Source organism: Pollachius pollachius, assembly GCF_949987615.1.
Source record: "Pollachius pollachius genome assembly, chromosome: 15".
Classification (NCBI taxonomy): domain Eukaryota; kingdom Metazoa; phylum Chordata; class Actinopteri; order Gadiformes; family Gadidae; genus Pollachius; species Pollachius pollachius.
Window position 1 is genome coordinate 9,427,153 of NC_136948.1, and position 22,992 is coordinate 9,450,144.

At 46.0% G+C, this 22,992-nt stretch overlaps 2 protein-coding genes across 2 annotated transcripts; one reads left to right on the forward strand and one right to left on the reverse strand.

Moving 5' to 3' along the window:
- Positions 1-963: 963 nt before the first annotated feature.
- Positions 964-9,744, forward strand: LOC307086911 (endophilin-B2-like; the record flags this gene model as incomplete). The annotated part of the gene is made up of 12 exons (XM_079752257.1): positions 964-1,020; positions 1,137-1,278; positions 1,846-1,974; positions 2,603-2,736; positions 3,091-3,183; positions 3,304-3,387; positions 3,739-3,762; positions 4,059-4,148; positions 4,244-4,344; positions 4,840-5,090; positions 8,953-9,027; positions 9,302-9,744. The coding sequence occupies 12 exons, from the start codon at positions 964-966 to the stop codon at positions 9,742-9,744; spliced, it is 1,623 nt and encodes a 540-aa protein (XP_079608383.1).
- A 3,499-nt stretch (positions 9,745-13,243) lies between these two features.
- On the reverse strand, positions 13,244-14,671 carry slc35g2a (solute carrier family 35 member G2a; the record flags this gene model as incomplete). Its single annotated transcript, XM_079752101.1, has 1 exon — positions 13,244-14,671. One exon carries the CDS (start codon positions 14,669-14,671, stop codon positions 13,244-13,246), a length of 1,428 nt encoding a protein of 475 aa, XP_079608227.1.
- Between the last annotated feature and the right edge of the window lie 8,321 nt (positions 14,672-22,992).

Consider the following 22,992-nt stretch of genomic DNA (forward strand, 5'->3'; position numbering starts at 1 on the left):
GAGGTTTGCGTGTTAATCTCTTAAACCTGCTTAAATCGGCCTGCAGTTCAGGTTGTGGCATTAATCCCCTTCCTCTAGCGTTTCCTCCTGTGTTCCTTACAGTACATGTATTATTTTCTTCCTCCACCCGATGATGATAGCGTGTTTTTTTTTCCGTACTCCGCTAGTAGGTCTACTTTCTCATCATCTCGATCACTGCCTGAGCGCGGCTGGCCGACGCGCGTTTACCTGATCGAGCCAATAGGATGAGCAGGCCTAGTCGGAGCCGGACTTGGGAAGATACGTGGAAACGAGCGTTAAACAACACCTAGGATTTTACAGTAGGCATACGCTATTGTTCCGTTTATAGTTTTTAGACATGGCGATGGATTCGCAGATCGGGGTCGTGTTTATGATCATGATCTTCCTCCTCTTCATCAACGCCTGGCTCATGTTCCAGGTGTATTTCTAGCGCGCGTCGACAAGCGCGGTTAACCGTTTTCTAGTTCATGCCAGAATAAACCGCTTCGACGCTCTTGCGAAGCATCGAATCGTTCTCATGAAGGTAAAAACATAAATAGATAACCCTTTTTTAAATTCGGCGGTATTATGCCGGGGATTATATATATGCGTCACGACGCGCCGGTCGCATTGCGCACCCACTGACGTCAACAAAAGGCATATTTCAAGCCTTGAATGGTAAGCTCAGATTTATACAAGTCGACAAACAAGCGGCGAGCTGCTCTGCGGACAGATCCACACACGGTGACTGAACCAGAATATGTCGTTTTAAAGAGGACGACCATCAGGGTAATGTGATGATGGATGCGATGGGATTGCAGTGACGTCACCGCCTCCTCACTCGGCGGTCCCGGAGCTACTTGGTGGTGGACCTTGAAGACCGAGGAAGCGACATGTTGGTCCGTTGAGGTCACATCGATGTCATCCTAAATTGGACCCGTTTCACCGGTGATCTCCATCAACATGGATCTAACCAGGCTGGCTGTCGACGCGGGTCAGTTTGTCAACCGAGCAGTGCAGGTAAAACCACGATTCCACATGCACGTGTCGTGTGCTTTGTTATTCCCATAGTTTGTTCTATAGCACTATTTTAAATGTATACCCTTAAGGTTTGTGTCTTTGTTTGTGCCCCTCAGTACACGGGAGAGACTCTGGGTCAGGCGGAGCGGACCGAGTTTGACGCCAACTTAGAGGGGCTTCTAGCTCTGGCAGAGACCACCAAGGCATGGACCGACCTTATCATAGCGCAGACGGAGGTCCTACTACAGCCAAACCCCGGTGAGTCCAACCATATGCCCTTGTCACGTGTCCTTGTTCCATCCTGGGAGGATGTTTTTAGAGGGCCAGTCTGCGTCCGTCAGCCTTTTAATATAATTATGCTAATAATGATACTTTGAACTTGAATAGCCCTTTTCTAATTCCTCAAAGACGCTACAAAGAAAAACACAGGGTCAAATAATTAAATTGGGGGCGACAGACACAGCCGTGATCTCACACGATGAAGAGGAAGCCTTTGTCCTTGTTGAATGGCCTCATCTGTTTTGAGGTGCTAACCCGCTTTGACTTTGGGGGTGCATTTTGTAAGGGTGTGAGATTGCTTTGTACTGGGCTCCATGCTGAAGTCTTTGACAATAGTGTGGTCTCTCAACTGGAGCGTGACCGACATTTAATTTTAGGTGGGGTTTGCGGGATTGAAGGGAGGAAGTGATGGGAGGAGGACTAGGGTGAACAATGTTTGCTGTTATAAAAAAATAAAATCGTATCTACTGTGTAATTTATCAGTGAGTGACGCGCAAACTGCAAAGCAATATTGTGAAGGGTTTTCTTTTGGATTTTGACGTGCAGCTGACCGGTTGGAGGACCGCCTGTACGAGCGCCTGGACTGGAGCGCGCTGCCCCGGCCGCGGGCGCTGGAGCTGCTGGGAGACACCATGACCCAGGCTGGGCTGGAGGTCGGACCCAGCACTCCCTATGGTCAGTGGTGGCGGGGGGGGCCGTGTGCTGTGATTCTACCGGCTCCTTCTACTTCACTCAATAATACGATTCATGTTCTGATCAGTTACCCAGCAGCCTAGACACAAGTGTTGTAGTTGCTTTTATCACAAGCTTTGTGGTGCAGCAAACATCTCTTTGTAGTTGCTCAAATATTGATTGTACGTATGATTGTTCTCTGTCTCATGTCGTCTGCCAAGAAAAGTAGTAGTTTAGATCTATTAAGGTTTCTATTCTATTAAGGTTTTTTTCCTTCTCTGTCCTCCCTGTGTGTTGTATGTGCAACCCTGTGTGTTGTATGCGCAGATGGACAGCAAGCCAAACTCTTACAATGGCAACATGGAATGAGGCAGGATATAAGAGTCCTGGCTCCTGCGTTTATTTATTGCAAGATGATAGAGAAACAACAATATATCGCTGTCGGTGCAGTAAGGATGTCCATAGAACATTTGTACGTGCAGAACACTTAATGAGTGTTTTTAGGAGAGTAAAGGAGGAGAGCATCTCCTCCACACAAATGGAGAAGTACGGAACTAGAACTAGCTTATTCCGGCTAAGGTGTTTGTGTTTGTTTTTGGCTAAGGTGTTTGTGTTTCGATTCATCTTTTAGGGACTTCTCTGGTAAGGTGTGGAGAGGCTCAGAAACACATGGGAGAAGCAGAGAGACAGTTTGTCCAGAGCGTCCATATCCACTTCCTGTCCCCTCTGCGTAGTTTCTCAGAGGGAGAATACAGAGCGTTGCAGGTATACTCACTCCTCTGGAGATTCAATAATCCATATTATTTAAGTTAATTAATGATACCGTTAGTGTACTGTTTAGGGTGTTTGACTCCGAACCCCACAGTTCTAGGTTCGACCCCAATCTCCGCCCTTTATTTTGTTTTTTTTATGTGGGATAATATATTTTCTAAAATACTGTAGAATTTACTGTCATCGAGCAGAACGTACTTGGCAGAACTATAATATAATATTCCTAAATAGGTTTTAATAAGCGTATAATCCCATGAAAATTAGAATCATTATGTTTTCATTACCTGAGGCAAGTAACGTGTAAGAGAGATTGTAGGAGAGATTTTTGTTTTTTGATGATTTCTCCAGTATGAGCGGAGGATGTTGGTGAACAAGCGGTTGGATTTGGACATCGCCAAGACCAGGCTGAGGAAGGCCCACGAGGCTGAGGCGGAGGCCCGGGTAAGTGGACCTCAGCTGGTCTGAGTCCATATCTATTTGATTTGTGGCTGGCATTTGTTCTTCGGGGATATCTCTTTCCTATTTACTCTTATCTGTCATGCATCTTCTCCGACCTGTCAGAACCTGAACTCAAACCCGCTGGGCGATGACTATGTTTCCCATGTCTCCTTCATGTTCAGTTTCCTCCGTGTTAAATGGCTTAAGGTATGTTTCTCTAGCCCTTAAAAATACACACATACAAGTACATTGGAGTACACTGAAATAAATTATGGTTGAAGAGAGGAATATTTCCATTTTAATATTTTCTTGTAAAAACCTTTATTCTTTTATTAATTTATTCAACAACAAAAATACTATTGAATACAGTCCATATTGCATATTTTTTACAAATGACCAAGTGTAGTTGGGGCAAAGCCATGTAAGACATTTTAGAGTAAACATACATTTGACACAGAAGGACGTTTTCATAAGTAAGGAAGTCGTTTTATTGAGGTGTTTTTGCCTTACAATTTATTTTTAACTTCTTGTGGATTTGTTCTTTTTACATGCAATCAGATGTGGGCTCAGGAAATATCTCAGGTAAGTGTGGGTCTACCTGCATTTTTAACAAGTTCATATTGTTGTTTGGTTGGTATTCAGTTTGTTAAAATCTGCAACCTCACTCCTGCCATTAAATCCGACACACTGGATCTTTGAGAGGAGTTATTATATTATTTACCTCCTTTAGACTGTGTAGCTCTTTGTTAGCCTGTTTTGTATAGTCATATAGTATTTTATAGTTATTCTGGTAAACCTGTTTCTGTGTGTCGTCATTTGAGTCCCTGCTTTAACTTGTGTGTGTGTGTGTGTGTGTGTGTGTGTGTGTGTGTGTGTAGGCAGAAATGGAGTTGCGGATCTGTCAGAGTTTGTTTGATCGCCAGGCAGAGATGACCAGACAGCTTCTGGAAGGAATCAGCACCACGCATGTGTGTATTTTTAGTGTACACACACACACTATTTTCTATTTTCCATCAATTAACCTATTTTTAACACGGATGTCGTCTGTCCCTGTGGCTGTTAGATAGACCAAATGCGTAGTCTGACTGACTTTGTGGATGCCCAGGCTGCTTACTACGCCCAGTGCAACCAACACACCCAGGACATGCTTAAGGAACTGGCCAGGTACAGCACAGTGCTCCACACCACCACAGCATTGTTTATGCCATCAAGTTCTCTGTATTGGAGCTCAGTCCTTACCTCAGTCCTTACCCGGGTTCGATTCATGCCTGTGTTCCTTTGCTGCCTGTCCTCCCCTCTCTCTCCCATACCTTCCTGTCTATCTAACTCTGTATTACTGATTTGCAACAAAAAAACCTCTATAAATAAAGTTTGATTGGGTGTTGTTGACTCGTATAACCTCTTGTGTCATACAATGCCATCACTAGATAAAGTTCAGGTGTCTGCCGGTTTTGTTCCCACTTAAGGTTTTATTTGATGGTGCTTAAGTTATGTATTTCCAGCCTGGATTGTGTACTTTTTAGCTGCTTTTATGCCATGTTGAGCCTGAGAAGCGAATGGAACGATATATAGGAATGTGATATTGAAATGTAAACGCTTTGTCATTTAACACATGGAGACTTAAAGACTGTGACCTAATCATCGTGTTCTGCTTTGCAGCATTCCTGCGCTCCTCTGTTCAAATAACTGGCAGGCAGCCGCTAACAACTCAACAAATCAGCCATCAACCAGCAACGACGTAACTAGCGATCAGTCGGGATTAGAGCAGGCCAACACGGTCGCCGTGGTAATCCACCATCTCCCGAACGCCAACCAGGACCCCACGGGGGATAATCCTGAAGAGGCCACCTTCAGATCATCGGTTGCCAAGCCGCCATCCCAACAACCCAACAACAACAACAACAACAATAGTTTGTTGATGCTTACCTCATCAGTGGAAAGCCAGGCAGCTAATGTACTGAGTGGCTTATCTTTTGCGGCCAAAGGTTCCTCTGGAGCAGTTACGGAGCAAGAGCTGCTTGTACCAAACCCAACCGCCACCAAGACACCCAACTCACTCTCGGATAATAGTTCAACTACTGTTCGAGTACCAAACCTTTCTAGTGAGTTCAGAACAGAAACCAGCAGGGACTCACAACCCCCGGTAAATACCATCCTTCCTCCTACTAGCAACGGAGGACTCGGCGTTCTACTCTCAACGACGAATGAGACGCCGGCTCCGATATTGGCGGCCAATGAGGTTCCTAGTGACCCTGATGTCACGACTGCCAACAACTGTCTCGCACTGAGCGAAACTGGGGCCCCACGTTTGGGACTGAAGTGCGAAAATGCTGTCGCAACGCATACTGGCCTTGGCGAAATGGCGAGCCAGTCCCTGACAACCTGTGGAATAGCCGATGAGTCCAAAACAACCGATCATGGATTCTCCACAGTGTGTTTGAGGACCGACGAAAAGATGAACAAATAGACACTTAGCTGACAGAAACAGACAGAGTTGTCATTAATGTTTGGACATTGTGCAAACCCATGTTTTTGAAAGAGGAGGAAATATCATGGGATAATGGTCTCTAGACTAAGCTCAGACGTCCACTTGGACTGTTGAATCTTAACTGCCATTTTGGTGTCACAAAGAAAAATCATTTTTTGTTTGAACCAATCAGTGTTGTTAGATATACAACTGCCTTTGTTGAAAGTAGCAATGATATCCATAATATAGATGTTATTTTTTGTTCAGTTTGCCAAGATAAGCTCTTGTTAATTTTAGGCCTATGTGTTCTGGAGAAATAGTGTAATTTGATGCTGTATTGAAGTGTCTGTATTTATAAGTGTTCGTTTAACCAGATTCTAGTGCAAGATTATTATTAATTCACCTTAACATTTTGGTACGTCTAACATGTTGAAACGAGTAAATGTTGACTTTGTGTGCCCTCTAGTGGTGGTTAATGTAATGTACATTGGCTGCCCAACATTGGCGGTATGAGTTGCTTTGTGTAAACAGAAAATATATCCAACCAAAAAACACTTTAAATTGCCAAACATGAGACCTTATCAAGCATTGTGTCATTTTTATGTTCGTTACCTTATTCACAAAAGTGTGTGTGTGTGTGTGTGTGTGTGTGTGTGTGTGTGTGTGTGTGTGTGTGTGTGTGTGTGTGTGTGTGTGTGTGTGTGTGTGTGTGTGTGTGTTTGTGTAGGGTCATGGAGTTGACTGGGACCACAGGATTGAATAGGCTCTTTATGATGCGTGTGTGAAAAACTCAAAACAAACACACAGACTGCAAATAAAGTCACATTTTGCAATGTTGTTTTAGCTTTGTTTCACAAGCAAGTAACACACAGTGCAACGTTTTCTATCTGGCCTAATTGGGATACATTTCTAGATTATGCTGTGCCTTACCATTCGCTGGTAAAGAACCACACACACACACACAGTGATGCATGCACCATATGGAGTTGCTGATGTAATCACCACCTCCATGCTTTTGTGCTCAACTGTAAAGACTGAGTGTGAGACCTAACAGGGTCCAGACTGCAAGGCTTACTGGGGGCTGTAAGTGTTAGTCATTGCGTTGTTGTGGTGGAAACACATTCAATGTGCGATATTATGTCGGGAATGGAAGCTTATTCATCCTCCTGTGTAGCAATACTGTCCGGTACTTGGCGTGATTTTTTTTAAGCGTGCTACCAGGATCGCCATGCAATGTCAGTCTTTCCCTCCGTTCCTCCTTCTCAGAAAATGTCCATATTATAGAGAATGTTTCACATACAGCCCTGTATACGCACACAAATACACACATGGTGTGTGTTGAGTAAGGTAATAAATCTTCCGGAGATTTACAGCCCTATTACACATTGGTCGCGTAATTGGCTGTTAAAAAAAAGGTGTGTGTGTGTGTTTTGTCTGTGTGTGGTAGGTCATTTGAACTTTTCTTTAGACGTGGTGTGTGTGTGTTTGTGGATCTATTGGTTGCTTGGGGGATTGGGGCCACTTCCAGGCGTATTCCACTGACTAACTCTACATGTCCTCTCTATTTGTCAGCTTTGCAAAGGGGGAAAATATAAAAACATTTACTTATATCAAAAGATATTCATTTTCAATGGGTACCCTAGAACCACTTCCTGAAGGCCGGTAGTTCTTTCAAGGATGCCTGCAAGAACGAAGCTCAAAATGGGCTTTTCGATAATAATTAGTTAACTAGTTGTGTGTGTGTGTGTGTGTGTGTGTAACACTGCTGGATGCCAGGTTCATTAGAGTGAGGAACATCGAGTGTGTTAATGGCTAGTCCTTGCTGTCCCCTGGCTGTCTTTACCTGCTCGGTAAAGACAGCCAGGGGAGGTGGATAGAGGGTGAGTGAGTTTACTTTTGTGGAAGCGGGCAATTTAGAAAAGCGAAGAGTCTAGTGGTTGGTGGCTCTCTGAGCCACTGTTTGATATAGGAAAATTTGCTTGTCGATTACAATATACAAGCAAACTCATTATAATGAATCACATATAAAATTCAGTCACACACACTCACAGATACTTGTTAACTGCATAATCAATTGTCACACACAACATGTAACATCAAACAGACACACATACAGAAACAATGAATCCGATTTGCCCTTCTGCCGGTATTCCTGGTATTCTTCCCTGGTTACACGCCCCATATCCAGAAAAGCTACTCTGGAAGATAGATGTAACTGGGCCAAACATAGAGGCCCCCTCTGTTTTCGGGAGGGAAAAAAAACACTGAACAGCAATTATAATTCCACAGAGAGAGAGCGAGAGAGAGAGAGATCAAGGTGTCTCTACCATGATTCTCTTGTTCAGCCTCCCTATCTTCTTACGTCCAGTGTTCCTTTCTCGTTCTCTCTCTCTCTCTCTCTCTCTCTCTCTCTCTCTCTCTCTCTCTCTCTCTCTCTCTCTCTCTCTCTCTCTCCCCCCTTCCTTCCTTCCAGACAATTCTTTCACTGCTTTCTGTTGACATGACTCATGGCTGTCGCATCACAATGTTGCCCTTTTCTGTGACATTTTACAGGGGTTTAGAGCCAGCTGGACATTACTGCTGTTTGACAAACTTTGCAAACATATTGACCAGAATTTAAAATACCACTGAATTTCAATTAATTCCTCAAAACAGATTTTTTATGTATTTTTGCCAGAAAACAACAGTAATGAGAGATGCAACTCATGTACCTCCGACCATCATACATTGCGGACATTAGGCTATGTATTGGGTTGTTTACACTAGACTACACTAGAGCTACAAGTCTATTAAACTGCAGGTCATCAAAAGGGTTTTCTAGGCTGGTAGGTGGTTTAGGTTGAAGGGTGGGGGCCCAATATTATGCTCTTTCATATGGCCCAAAATGTCTAACGGCGCCCCTGCCTCCACCAACGCAACCCCAAACGCATGACTCAGTCAACCACGGCCCTGCCCACCTCCCATCTCTGCCCCTCCCTCCTCATGCACGCTGGCTTCATAAAAAGAAGCAACACAACACAATACAACACACACACACACACACACACACACACACACACACACACACACACACACACACACACACACACACACACACACACACACATATCCTGAGGTGGATGTGGAGGTGGAGGGAGACTGCATCTCCACATACTCTCACCATCAAGGGAGTGTTTGACTTTCTCCTTCAGGACTCCAGACCCCACTAGAGCGTGTTGGCATTGCGGTGCAAGTGAGCAGCATGTCCGTGTATGTGGTCCGGTGGGGCGCGCTCTTGTTGTGCTGGAGCTTCTGTGTGGGTGCAGTGTCTGTGGAGGGACAGGAGCCGAACTGCCACGACTATGACGACAACAACGAGATCCCCCAGGACCGGGAGGAGGGTGAGTGTAACTGTTGTAGCTATGGTTGCTCTGGTTGTCCTGGCCTACACCTTTCCTTCTTCCTCTTGACTTACCTGCCTGGCCTGAGAAAGATGATTGTGATTACAAAGGTCTGATTTCCGTCTGTCTGTCTGTCTGTTTTTCCGGCCATCCGTCCGTTCGTCTGTCTTTTTGTCCATTCATTCGTCCATATAGCAATCGTTTAAATGTTTCTGTTTTGTGTGAAGTTGTCCATACTGATTTAATGGGTACCCCTTCTTTTCCCACCCATAAGGGCCATCTCCTGATCTCCCCCGCTGGGACAAGCTTTTCGTGGCCCTGGAGGACTCCCACATGCGGCAGAATATGCTGCTGGACACCCTGAAGCAATGCTGTGGGGGGGCAACCTCTCTTAGCACCAAGCTGGAGCAGCTGGCCAAGGGGGCCTGCCAGCCTTGTCCTTCACGGGACCTGGAGTCAGCGTGCCCGGGGCAGTTAGGTAAATCCAGCCTCAGGCTTCTGCGAGGCCTCCTGGGGGAGATGTGGGAGGAGGAAGCAGCGTTGAGGGAAAGGAGGATGAATGCCACGTTACAGCAGCTCTTACAGGCCAGCCGGGAGCTGAGTACACACTTACAGAGGCTGGAGATGAACCTCGCACAGAGCGAAGAGGCAGATGCAGCGGCTAGACCATCAGGAGCCGGGGCATTGATGAAGCAGAGGCCAGGTGGGCGGGGCTGAAGACTGAAAGCAGTAGGAAGTGGAGTTACCGGCGCATCGGCCATCGAAGTGGATAAAGTGGAGAAGGCCATGCTCACCAGTGGGGATACAGACACTGTGCGTTCAGCTAAGCAAGCTCATGGGATAGTTTCAGGAGAACCAGGGAGGAACAACATGGAGAGTTAATCAAAGAGAGGTTGAGACTTAGGACCCTTGACAACACCTTGGAAGAAAAGTGCATTTTCATAACAACTGAAGGTCTTATTAAATATATATATTTGCAAGAGGGCCTGGCTGTTGGGTGTGATTTTAAGACTTAGTCTGGTGGAAAATAATATTATAAACTCCTTAAACCAACTAATAAGTCTGCCTGAAAGGGCTCCACCCTCCACCCACGTGTGTGTGTGTGTGTGTGTGTGTGTGTGCGTGTGTGCATGTGTGCGTGTGTGCGTGCGTGTGCGCGTGCGTGTGTATGTGAGAGAGTGAGAATAGGGTCTTTATTGTTCCTGAGGGGCAATTTGGTTTGCTAACAGTAGTGGCAACACAACCGATACACAACCAGCCTACAGCTGGTTTAAAAACCCAACAGCTTACAGAACAAATTATCTCAGATATCTGTTTGATTTGGCCCTCCTACGGAAAGTGTATCTCCTCTCTGATGGCAGGAGTCGTATCTCTGCCTGAAAGGGGTGTGGAGGGTCTGCCAGAATGGCCTTTGCCCAACTTGATAAACATGGCCAACATTAGTAAAGTTGGTGCCAATAGTCTTTTGGCAAGGTTTGACAATCTTTCCCAGTAAATTTGTGTTACTCATGCTGAGGCAGCCAAACCAACAAATCATTGCAAAAATAAAAAAGTTGGCCTATTTTAAGATGCAGTCAGTGTTGGCATCAAAAGTTTTTTGTCATCCAGGATGATGCCCAAGTTCCTATACTTGCTTGCTGTATCCACAAGTATACCATTGATAAAAGTCTGTGCCGTTGGCTGTGACAGGAGGGTTTCGGCGCAAGTCGATCAGAATCTCTTTTCTCTTAGAGACATTGAGTTGCAAATATGAGTCATCACACCATTTGATGAAGTTGTCCAAGACTGGACCATGGACAAGCTCATGGTTCTGTAGGAGGCAGACAATCACTGAATCGTCAGCAAACTTGGCTTTGAACCTTGACTCAAACATACGTCATTGGTGTCGACTAAGAGCACAAATAACAAAGGCGAGAAAAGGCACCCCTGGAGTGATCCTAGATTAAACACATCAGGGCCTCAGACAACGTGTCAATATCACAGCTTCTCTGTGAACTCATCGTCAAGAAGTCAACATATAGTGCCAAAGTCAAACCCAGATGTTTCAGAAAGCTTGCGAGCTACAATATGCGCTGCTTGCAGTTGAAAGCTGACGAGAAATCTACAAGGCATAAGCGGCATATGTGTCTCCTTGCCCTCCAGATGCGAAACAACCAAATCCAGCAAAGTTACTCTGGCATCCTCTACCCCCTTCCTGGCTTGATATGTGAATTGGAGTGAGTCAATTATGTTGTGTGTCATGGCCAGTGTGTGTGCATGGCCTCTTCACGATTTGCGCAAAACCTTTCAATACTAATGAGGTAACTGCCACGGGGCAATAATCTTTCAACACCTTTCTTTGGTGATGGAACCTTGGCCACTGGAACAACTCTGTGTGTGTGTGTGTGTGTGTGTGTGTGTGTGTGTGTGTGTGTGTGTCTGGGTGCGTGTGTGTGCGTGTGCGTGTGCTTGTCATGCCTGCGTGCCTTTATACAGTGCCTTGGTCTATACATTCACAAGTAAACACTATTAAAGTAAGGAAAAACTGTTTTTATAAGCAATGTAATACTATTGAGTGGTTTTATGAGTTAATTACCATGGTGGTACTGTTTGAACAGACCGCAGCAGAACCCTGTGTAAGTGGCCATGGTTCAGCCATGACTCCTTTTTATTAGCAACCTGAAAGCTCGATTTATCACATTATGGGATGTTTATATCTGAAGTCCAGCCAGACCCATGCTGTGAAATGATCTCACTCTCACACACTATAATGTACAAAACACACATGATATACAATAAACGCACACTTTGTCTAACATATATACACACACACACACACACACACACATTCTTTAACACATGCTCCTCCATTGCAAGCGGTATATGAATGTGCAGCATATGATACGATAGCATTCATCTACGTTTTTTGGTTTTGAATCTGCTCATTCAATAAAGTGTCTGTATGATTTTGTTAAATGGAAAGAGACAGGAAAGATTCAGACATGAATAAGTGGGGTTGAGTTGACGCCCACTGATGTCCAATGAATCACCTTAAGGGAAGAGAGATGTATTTCTTGTTTTATAAGTGTGTGTGTGCTTGCATGCACACACTCTATAGTGTCTATAAATAGAAAGAGTAGGATGAGAAAATGTAATATAACAAAGGAAGAGGCAGAAAATTAGGAAAGTACTTTGGAGTACTGCAGGGGCTACTCCTCCAAGAGAGAAATCAATTAAATTTTGAAAGCTAGACAAAAGAAAATCAAGTTTTTTTGGTTTGACAGGTGGTTGTTAAGCCTGACTGCTTCTGTAACCACAGAGTGAAAGAGAGAGAGAGACTCCATGAGGACGAAACCCCTCATCATCCTGTGTTCTCGTCCTCATTCGTCCCGCTTTCATCCTCTCCTCCTCCTTCTCTCTGTGCGATTTCCCTCGTCCATTTTGGGTTTTATCTCAAGATTCAAGATTCAAAGGGTTTTATTGGCATGGAAAACAGATGTTTACATTGCCAAAGTACAAAGGTAAAATACATAGCAATAAACCAAACGATACAGCGCAAGATTAAGAAATTTTATTAAATGGTGTAGAATAATAATGATACCAATTTATCCTCTCTACGTCTACATTTTACTTGACTCTTTTTTTCCCTATTGATTTTTCTTTCCTTTTCCATGTATTATCTAGAACTTTATACCTTTATATTTATACACGTATATATACATATTTCACCGGGGCAGCAAAGCTATGGGCCCTGTAAACTATACAGCCAACACACACACACACACAAACACACACACACACACACACGCAAACAAACACACACACACACACACACACACACACACACACACACGTGAAAATACATGCCACACATACACACACACACACACACACACTGGGACAGAGACATCAGCCTTCAGTTCACAATAGAGAGATTTTAATGTCACATCACTTAGGTCACCAGAACAGACACAGCACAATATTGCCACTTCCCCCAGCAAAGAAGTACGATACAAAATAGATCATTCTCACATCGATATTCCGAAGTCTATTATGTACACCCTCATCATCCCAGACAGAGCATTTCCACACTGAGCCTCCCCCTGGTAGAGACAAAGTGTGATTGTGACTAGCGGAAGAAGAAAATAACAAGGAAAAATGGTGACTGGTGTGTGGGGAGAAGGGGGAAGGCTTTGTGCAGACGAGCAGCAAAAACGGCACGCGGCCGTTGTGTTGTCTATTTGATGGGAGAGTCCAGGATCTCCTCGTACTCCTCCCGCTGTCTCCGCCCCCCGGCTCCATGCGAGGGGAGGAGCTTCACCGTCACCAGCCAACCCACGCTCAGCACCACCATGACGTCGCCGACCACCTCGGGGGCAAAGGGGACGGCGGGCAACACGGCCAGCTGCAGCAGCGCCGCCACCGGCACCTCCAGGCTCAGCGACGCAGACACCAGCGCCGGGTGCAGCCGGGTAAGGGCATGGGTGGTGCCCAGGAAGCCCAGCACGGAGGCGGCCACCAGCCCCGCCATCAGACCCCAGACGGGGACGCCGCCGGGCATGGAGGGGGAGGGCCACGCCCAGCCCCCCTGCAAAAGAACCATGGAGGCCGGCGCCAGCAGGCAGCCCGTCCAGCTGACGGTGAAGAGGGCGGTGGCCAGGCCCACGCGCTCCTTCAGCGAGCGGTAGCTGACCAGCGCCAGGGCCATCCACAACCCCGCCATGGCTGCCAGGGACCAGCCGAACGCGGCTCGCCAGAACGCCACCGGGTCGGCCGAGGCCGCGGCGGCCTCCGGCTGGTCGGCCGCCGGCAGCAGCGTCAGTCCCAGCCCGCAGATCCCCGTGATGAGGGCGATGCCGTCGGCCAACCCCAGCCTCTCCTCCAGGAGCAGGAAGGCGAGCGCGGCCGAGAGCGCTGTGGTGGCCAGGCGGCCCGTGGGGGTGGCGTACTCGGTGGCGGCGAAGGCCAGGGAGGCGGAGGCGCAGCAGAGCGAGAGGGAGTAGGTCAGGCCGTAGCAGAGGAGGCGAAGGCGGTAGCCGGGTGGCCCGAAGGGGTTCTCCCCCCGCTGCAGGGGCACGGCCACGGAGAGCAGCTGCGCCGCGGAGCGAACCAACACCAGCAGGAGGGGCGAGAGGCCGAAGCGCTCGGACGCCAGGCGGGTGAGGAAGACCAGCGCGCCGTGAGCCAGCGCCGCGCCCAGCAGCAGCGCCCACGTCCACCGCGACGCCGACACCGAGGCCTCGCCGAAGCTCGCCAGCTGGCCCCCGACCCCCTTCCCGGGGCCTTTGACCCCCGCGGAGGAGGAGCCCTCCCCGGCTCCGCCTCCCCCGAGCACCCCCCCGGCTCCCCCTCCCCCACCTGCACCCTGGAGGGTTCTCAGAGGGGTGCCCTTCTCCTTCTCCTTATCCCTGGAGCCGAACAGAGTCTGCGGCCACTTCCTGGCCTCCGTGAGCTTCTTCCTGTCGGAGGTCTCGTCCAGGAAGGAGCCGAAGTCCTCGAAGGAGGGAGCGTCGTCGTAGCCCTCATCCCCGGGCTGGGGGAAGTGTGTGTGGACCCCCGGCTGGGGGGAGTAGGGGGCCTGGGTGGCGTATTGGGCGGTGACCGTGTGCGGGTGGATCTTCCCTCTCTTCTTGGCGCCCGGGCCCAGCAGGTGAGCAGACTCCATGGCAACTCCTCGAGTCGACAAGGGGCGGGCACCTGGGAGAGCAGAGAGTGACACGGTGTCAATGGAGCTGGCCAACTTCTTTGTTATAGTGCTTCTATATAAATCTTGCTTGGGGCGATACACTCACTCCCTTGATGTACCCGACGAAGGAGAATCACACAATATACGAATCTATGACACAACTACATTTATGGTAGAAAGCTGCTCTGCACACTTTTTTACTGGGTCCTACTGCAAGAAAAAATTGCCGCACCAGTATTGATAATATGCTTTGATTGTTCTTAGCCTCACCATTGAGTTCACCAAGGGTGACTTTACAGGGTCATAGTAACAGTTCTAAGCTTTATTTATATCACGCCTTTTCAAACTGGCGCAGTCTCAGTCTCAGTCTCAATGCCTGCAATCCTGATAAAACATGAACCAAATCCATAATATTGAATAAACAAATGCATGAGACATACATACACACACACACACACACACACACACACACACACACACACACACACACACACACACACACACACACACACACACACGTACACACACACATACCCTGCATTGCCATAAAATCCACTGTAACATTGGCTTATTAAACCTATAGGTTACTACAGAACACAAGTTCCAAAAAACACACATAGCTTATAGCTAGTCATAATAATATGTGTTTCAGTGTGAGAGTATTGATAGTTTAGTGGGGTTTAGAAACCCCAAGTTTGATTTAGGATATAAGGCTTGGCAGAGTAGGCATACTGTCCAGGGCCATTCAAGACAGAAAGGTGTTTTCTACTTTAAAATGCTCATTAGCACATTAACAAAAATCATACAGCCATTCTGGGATTTGAGCTAGTTGCACCTAATAGATGACATCTTTACAGATGTATCGTTTTGATAATAATTATCTGAGCAATTCACACTTCGGCATATACGCCATGTAGCATATGAATACCATAAAACGATGGTCAAATCATTATTATCGTTAATAAAATGTCTGTTAACCTTTTGCCTGCTTCACCAATGTTTCAAACATTGGCTCTGCATGGCCTATGTGGCAAGCCTTTAACGGAATATGATGGAATGGATGTTTTGGATTGCTGCCCTTGTGTCGCTCGCTCGCCATCAGGGTGACCTATGCGCTCAGCGGTCGTAGTTTATCACCGATGCAGCCCCGCGCGCGCAGCGCGCGCGCAGCGCGCTCCCGTTGCCGTTGACAGTGTGGAAAGAAAAATCTAATTTCACACACCCCTGGGTCCCCTGTTAGCGAGCATGTTCATTCATTCCTTTAAGGTTTGCCCATCCACATGCATCTTGACTGGGAATCACTTCAACCAGAACTCAGTGAACTTTAATGCTGCAGTACTGTTCTTACATAATAGTATATTTTACCGATATATTAATTAGCTATTGTCATATCCTTTTATCTCGGGATATACGGGATTCGGGAATTATAGCTCACGTTGTAGGCCTACGACTTGACATTCCCGCGTGTCTTTGACATAATGATCAATGCCGAGATTACGCACGATCTTCAACGCGTACAACATTAAAGAGACAACATATTATATTGTATTATCTTATATTAGGACTTATATTGTATATAACATATTTGACGTAAATCCCGGAGATGTGATGGGATGCTTCTTGTTGGTGACAACAATCGCTCGCGCCAACCTGGTACGAGCGCGTGTGAGTCAACTCAAGGTTATTTTGGTGCCTCGCAGACGCCCAGACACCAATAGGATGAGGAGGAAATCAGCAAGCGCATGAGGGCGCTTGCTGATACGCACATGCGGACGCACGCACGCACGCGCGCGACCGTTCCAAATAATAACAGCAATAAATGAACGGAACGACACGGATCATCACAGATGAACAAAGTGATAGTACGGATACGAAACCACATTGCCGTTAAAGTCACGCGCACACCCATCGTGTGTGTTTGTCTAAAAAACATGGCGTGACGAATTCATGAATGGAAAACGAAGCGCGCGCTCGATCACATGGAGGAAGCCTGTACCTGATTTCACCCAATCATTAGTAACGCTCGACTTTAGCCCTTTTCGATAACTCCAGGCGATGACCAGATTGTGTTGTGAGGAGTTTACCAATCAAAATGATCGATATGACTCGCGGTTCGCAGGCTCGTGAACCATGACGTTACCGTCGTGGCGCGTGTACCTGGCTGCAGCGAGGCGCAGCTCCACTCACCTGCTTCTCTCGCGACGAGTCGATCCCACCACCGGCAGTGTGTAGACTTCACACAGCTCGATCCCGAGTCATTTGCCTGACACCTGCATTACCGTCACGGTGGAGAGAGAGGGAGATCCGTTGCTCCATGACCACTTGTTTCTGTGTATAGCCCACACCTCGCCGTTTCGCCCTGCGACACTGACTCAACCTGTCTGGAGGGATGCGCGCTGCACATCCGCCCGAGTCGGGCGTCAACCTCGACCGTTTTTTTATGGTCTCGGACTCGACAATCGCGATTAGCACATAGAGATGCTGCTTTCCGGCTCCAGAGAAAGGGAATGAGAGCGAGAGATCTAATAATGATGTCTGAGCATGCGTAAAAACTTCATTGGCTGAAGAGAATATCTGATCAGAATATCCTATTTCTATGATACATAAACTAGGAATTAAACACATAGTATTTTAATGACATCACTATACAGTTGTGTAGTAGAATATTTGTGTGTGTGTGTACTAGCACTAATGGGGTTAAATTCAATACACTAACTAGAAGATTAATTTCATGTTTGTGTACTCTTTTGCTCTACCAGTGTGTATGTGTGTGTGTTTGTGTGTTTGTGTTTGTGCATGCACTTGAGTGTGCATGCTCATGTATGGTGTGTCCGTTTGTGTCAGTGTGTGCATGCTCATATGTGTGTGTGTGCTTGTGCGTGCGCGTGTATGCGTCTACGTTTGTGTGGGTTGGTATGTGTGTTGCTTCATGCAGTATCTATATTTTATGACTACCCTTCTGCATCTATTCTAGGAATAGAATGCAGGTTTTTTTTTCTCTCAACCGTCAAACTCTCCAATCTCCCTATCTCTCCCCCCTCTTTACCCTCCACTCTCTCTATCTATCCATCCTGTCTCCCCTGGCCGTCCCATAGTGCACCTGCTGTGCTACATTATAATAGTGCAAAGCCACTAGCACCACTGGCCTGTTCCATCTGTCTGCCAGTAATTGTATTTGCGTAGTTAACTAATGGCGCAGGTTGTTCTGTGTGCTCAGGTTTGGCCCTATTAGCCCTTCCTCCTAATGCACCTGTGCGGGCAGACCACAGACCAAACCATTCATTACCATAGCAACCCTTCCCCCTGTCGTCAGGCCAGAACCGACCTCTGGGTGTCTGCTCTACAACCATCAGGGTAATTCACTGTGAAGGTTTTGTATCGGTGTAATGGTAAACAATACAAACAGCGAACCAAATAGAGTATGTAAAAGTGCAAATGACCCATCTCTATAATGGTGTGGGGTGGATGGTGTTGTAGGGTGTGGTGTGGTGTGATATGGTATCATACAGTATAGTAGTAGAGAAGGATATATGGTATGGTATTTTATAGTAGAGTAGGGTATAGTATTGTATGGCATAGTTTGGTATAGTGTAATATACTGGTTGGACTATGGGGTTACATTGCTAAACCTCAGAAGACCCCCTTGGGAGAGACTGACTGACTAACTGAAGACATCAAGGGCAACTGTCGAGACAGTTTATTTAGAGTGTGGTTACATAACTAAATCATGAATCATGAATCATGAAAAACATGTAAATCACTAGATGGATAAAATATGTACCTATTATCATAATATTGTAATTTGCGTGAAAGCGATGTATTTGTATCTTTCCATTAACTATCTTTCCAAGGAACAGTGGCTACTGGCTGCAGGCTATGAGCTCACTAAAGGCTACCTACCCAGGGAACTCATTAGCTCTCAGACCGCTAGCATGCTGGTAGAGGCTGCTCAATCTGGACCTCCAAGCTTTATCCAATACAAATATTTTACCGTATCGTCCTTCTTCCTTTTTTACTCTTTTCTATCTCTCTTTCTATTACTTCATTTCGTTGTTTTTTTTGTTCACGCTTATGATATTTTGTTCGGATCGTTTTTTGGTTTGTTTGTTTGTTGGATTTTTGCATTCTTGCATTCTATTATTAAACCTTTAATTATTTTATTCCTCTGCCAGCCTGCCATCGACCTTGGCTTCTTTCTGTATGTGTGTGTGTGTGTGTGTGTGTATGTGTGTGTGTGTGAGTGTTGGTTTGTGTTTGAGTGTGTGTGTGTGTGTGTGTGTGTGTTTGTGTGTGTGTGTGTGTTTGTGTGTGTGTGTGTGTGTGTGTTTGCGTGTGCATGTGCACACCAGAGGTCTGTCTTTCTCTCTTTATCTGGAAGAACAGTATGCAGCGTTTCCATGGTTACAACGAGAAAGAGAACACAAGGCCTTGCTATTTAAAGTTCCCTTTAAGTCTACTCAAACTGTCTGTGTCCAGGTGTGGTTTGGAATGTGTGTGCATCAAGACCCAGTGAGTGACTGGGTGGCAGTCAAGTTACCAGCCTGAATGGATTCAACAGAGCAGCAGAAGTCAAGGTAGAGCCAGGGGAGGAAGAGGAGGGGAAGGAAGGGGAAACGAGAGGGGAAATATAACAGAGTAACTCTAGCATCGGGTGGGCCGTTGCACTGAGATTGGTGGAAATTCGATTGCAATGTGTTAAGTATACCGCAAATCTGATGAAGAAAATTGTGTCTGTCGGTGGAATGAGTGGATTCCGTTGAGTGGGATGAATCAACACGGAAAGGGGAAGTGTGTACAAGAGAGTGTAAACTGGACAGACTTTAAGACAGACGTGTGGAAGGCTGTTCATGAGACTGTGGGATGGCTGGATGGAATGCGTGGAAGGTGTTGGAAGTCAAGCTGAATATTGAAGTGTGTTATAATCTACTGCGTCTCTCCCCAGTGATTTCAGCTCCAAAATGAATTATAGAATATGTTCTGAGGAGTAGGAAAAGGCATAAAACAGTTAATGCTTAGATCCCCCCAACACTCTCTCTCTCTCTCTCTTTTGGTCTCATGTCTGTTGTCTGGTTACTCCCTTACACATACATTCTCTATTTCTCTAGTTCTATCTCTATAGTACTCTATCCAGCTCTATCCAGTACTCTATCCACTCTGGACCTGATGAAAAAAATGATGATAGATCAGCCTGGGTGCAGCCAATGGACTGTCCCAACTGGTAGGCAAAGCTCTGTGCATCATACATCTGGGTGGACTCTCCCATTTGTATTGTCTCTAATGGATCGATTTTGAAATGGCTTGTATTGGTCAATCAAGCCTGCAACTCTATGGCTAATCAACATTACGCCTGACGGTAAAACAGGGGCCCTTCACGACACTTCACACATGAGTTATTGCAAAGCCCGATCACGCCGCAGGCTTCCACAATCCATCAGGCAAAGTGATTTTAGATGGACATTAGATAAATTAAATCTTTGCTTGCATTGGTAATGAAGTCTCAGACCATTGACCAACGCTCATATGAAATCACTTCCGGCTGATCAATCAATACTATTTCACTCAACCGCTCTCTCTCCTCTCCCTCACCTCTCTTCACCCTCTCTCTCGCTCTTTCTCTCTCTCGCTCTCTCTCTCTCTCTCTCCTCTCCCTCACCTCTCTTCACCCTCTCTTTCTCTCTCTCTCTCTCTCTCTCTCTCTCTCTCTCTCTCACACACGTCCCTCTATTATCATTCAACTCCTCCCTTTGTGTTGCCAACTTTGTCTTCCTTTTTCTCTCTCTCTCTCTCTCTCTCTCTCTCTCTCTCTCTCTCTCTCACTCCCTATCTCTCTCTCTCTCTCTCTCTCTCTCTCTCTCTCTCTCTCTCTCTCTCTTCTCTCCTCTCTCAATCGAATTCAATGCAGAGGTCTCTCTCTCCCTCTCTCTGGCACTTCTCTTCTCAGATGTACCTACTCTAAGTTTTCTCCACATTAACTGTGCTTAGAGCCAGACGATACCCCAGATTGATGTTATCCCAGCGGTTGGCGCTGGGTGGATGAGGCCTGGGGATCGGATTGAAGTGCCTATTCCAGTGGGGGAGGGGGAAGGGGGGGAATATGAACCACGGAACCACTGGATCAATGTACCAGAACCAGCCGGAAGAGCCCATTCATCAGCCTGCCTCCCTACTGGAGGAAGGGGGAGAGGCAGGGGAAGCAGTGCCCGGGATTCATATCAGCTACCCCCACACACAAATCTATATGACTGGAAACAGAAACCGATGCGCCTGAGTGTGTGTCTGCATGCATGTACGTTTATTCTTGTGCCCTTGCATGTGCCAAGTCCATATGCATACTTGCCTATTTGTTTGTGTGTGTTTGTATGTGTGTATGTGTGGATGCAACCTTAGTCTAATATACACTGTTGCATGTACATAGTTGCTTCCAATTGCCTTATTTGCCTGCATTCTCAAGGACATCTGTGTGCATATGAAAAAGTGTGTATGGTAGATGCATGCCCATATGACCATAAGATGGTTGCATTTTAAGAGAAGACAATGGTGGGGTAAAATTATATCTTTGTGGAAATTGACTATGGTAAAAGTCAAAGTCATCCATAAGAAAATCCCTTGAGTCAAAGTAATAAAGTATCTTAAACACAATTGACTTAAAGGCAGGCAATGTTTTCGTTTTGGCTAACTTCCTGTCGTCTCTCCCTCCTCCCCACATCACCATAAATATGTGTCTTGCATGACTCTTTCCAGGCAGTTTTCCAGGCAGGAATCAGAAGCTTCACCTGTTCCTCCATTGTGTGTCAACATTCAAAAACTGCTGCTGCCCCATTGACTCGCAGAGAGAACTGACCCTATGTGGAGTTATTTCTCCTGATTGGTGCACAGGTTACCGGAACATTTGATTTTTGTTTCCTTCAGAACGGCGGGACCCCTTTTATTAAAGCAAAAGCAAAGTAAATGCAGGCAATTTTCAGAGATGTCTATTGATAACACAGAATTTTCCATAGTAATAGGTATCTGTGATTCAGTTTGAACTAGTCACAAAAAAAATAAAGATATCAGCAGTGATGTCACTGAAAATGACACTTGACTCATCACAAATCCTAAATGACAGTCGCGGACATTTTTTGGTTAGTCATTAGTCAAAATTATAGTTGCAGATATCTCAAACCTCATTGTACCCAGTCTAATTGTTGTGCATGACTTGCAAAGAATAAAGAGATTGCTCGCCCTCTGCACTAACTCACGGAGCAGGGTAGATTTAAATGGACAGATTACTGTCACTAAGCCTTGCAAAACAGTTTAAGATTAGTTTGGTGTTGGCCCCCATTCTCGCACATCCTGATCCCCACAAAACTTTCCTTCTAGACACAGATGGCTTTGTGGTGGCTCCTTCCTTGGAAGAAGCGGGGCAGGACTACATCATAGCTTATGCAACTATGGGTCTGACTAAGCAAGAAAGGGAATATGCTCAAACCAAGGAGTTGCTGAACATAGCACTGTTAACTAAAAACTTCAAGCACTCCTTTTTTGGCAAAGGGTTTGTGCTGGGGACGAACAATAACTCTTTGAGGTGGTTTCATATTCTCCAGGGTCTAGGCCCAGGGGTGGTGAACCTTAGGCCTTCAGGCCGTATAAGTCCTATTAGACCGATTCACCAATTCACAAAAAGCAATTTCTAGAGAGCAATTAATTCCCCCCCGGATGAAATGGGAGGATGTCTGTCATTGACACTTAGCCTTTGGTTTTATTTAATGCATTAATTTACACATCAACACAACACCATCTTATCTGTCACCGCGTGTTGTCATCAGTGATTGATAGGTCTTATAAGCGAGTGGAGACAGATTTTGATACAACGGAACATGGCGAGTAAGAGTTGATGCAGAATGTCTTTCTCTCCAAGAGAAATGGACACACGATGACTTCTTTGTGGAAGTGAAAGGCAGGCTCCATGTGCCTGGTTTGTGGGGGCACGGTGGCTTTCATGAAAAAGGTCAACCTTGAGCTGCCATTTCCTTTAGGAAAAGGCAGCTCAAGGTTGACCTTTTTGGATAAGTTGTCACTCTTTAACAAAGTTTGTGTGGCGAGCTTAGAGGTGAGCGAGCTATTCGTGAATAAGCTGAGTAATTATACTAGACACACACGCAATAAGTGGCTAAAGACATGAAATGAATGGTCATGATCTTGATGTTATTTCAATTATGTTAAAAAGGTTATAAAAATATGTACTGATTCTTAACATTTTTAACAGAGGTTATGCGTTCAATAATTTAGTATGGTCCTTGAGGGATGATGTAAAAATCAAA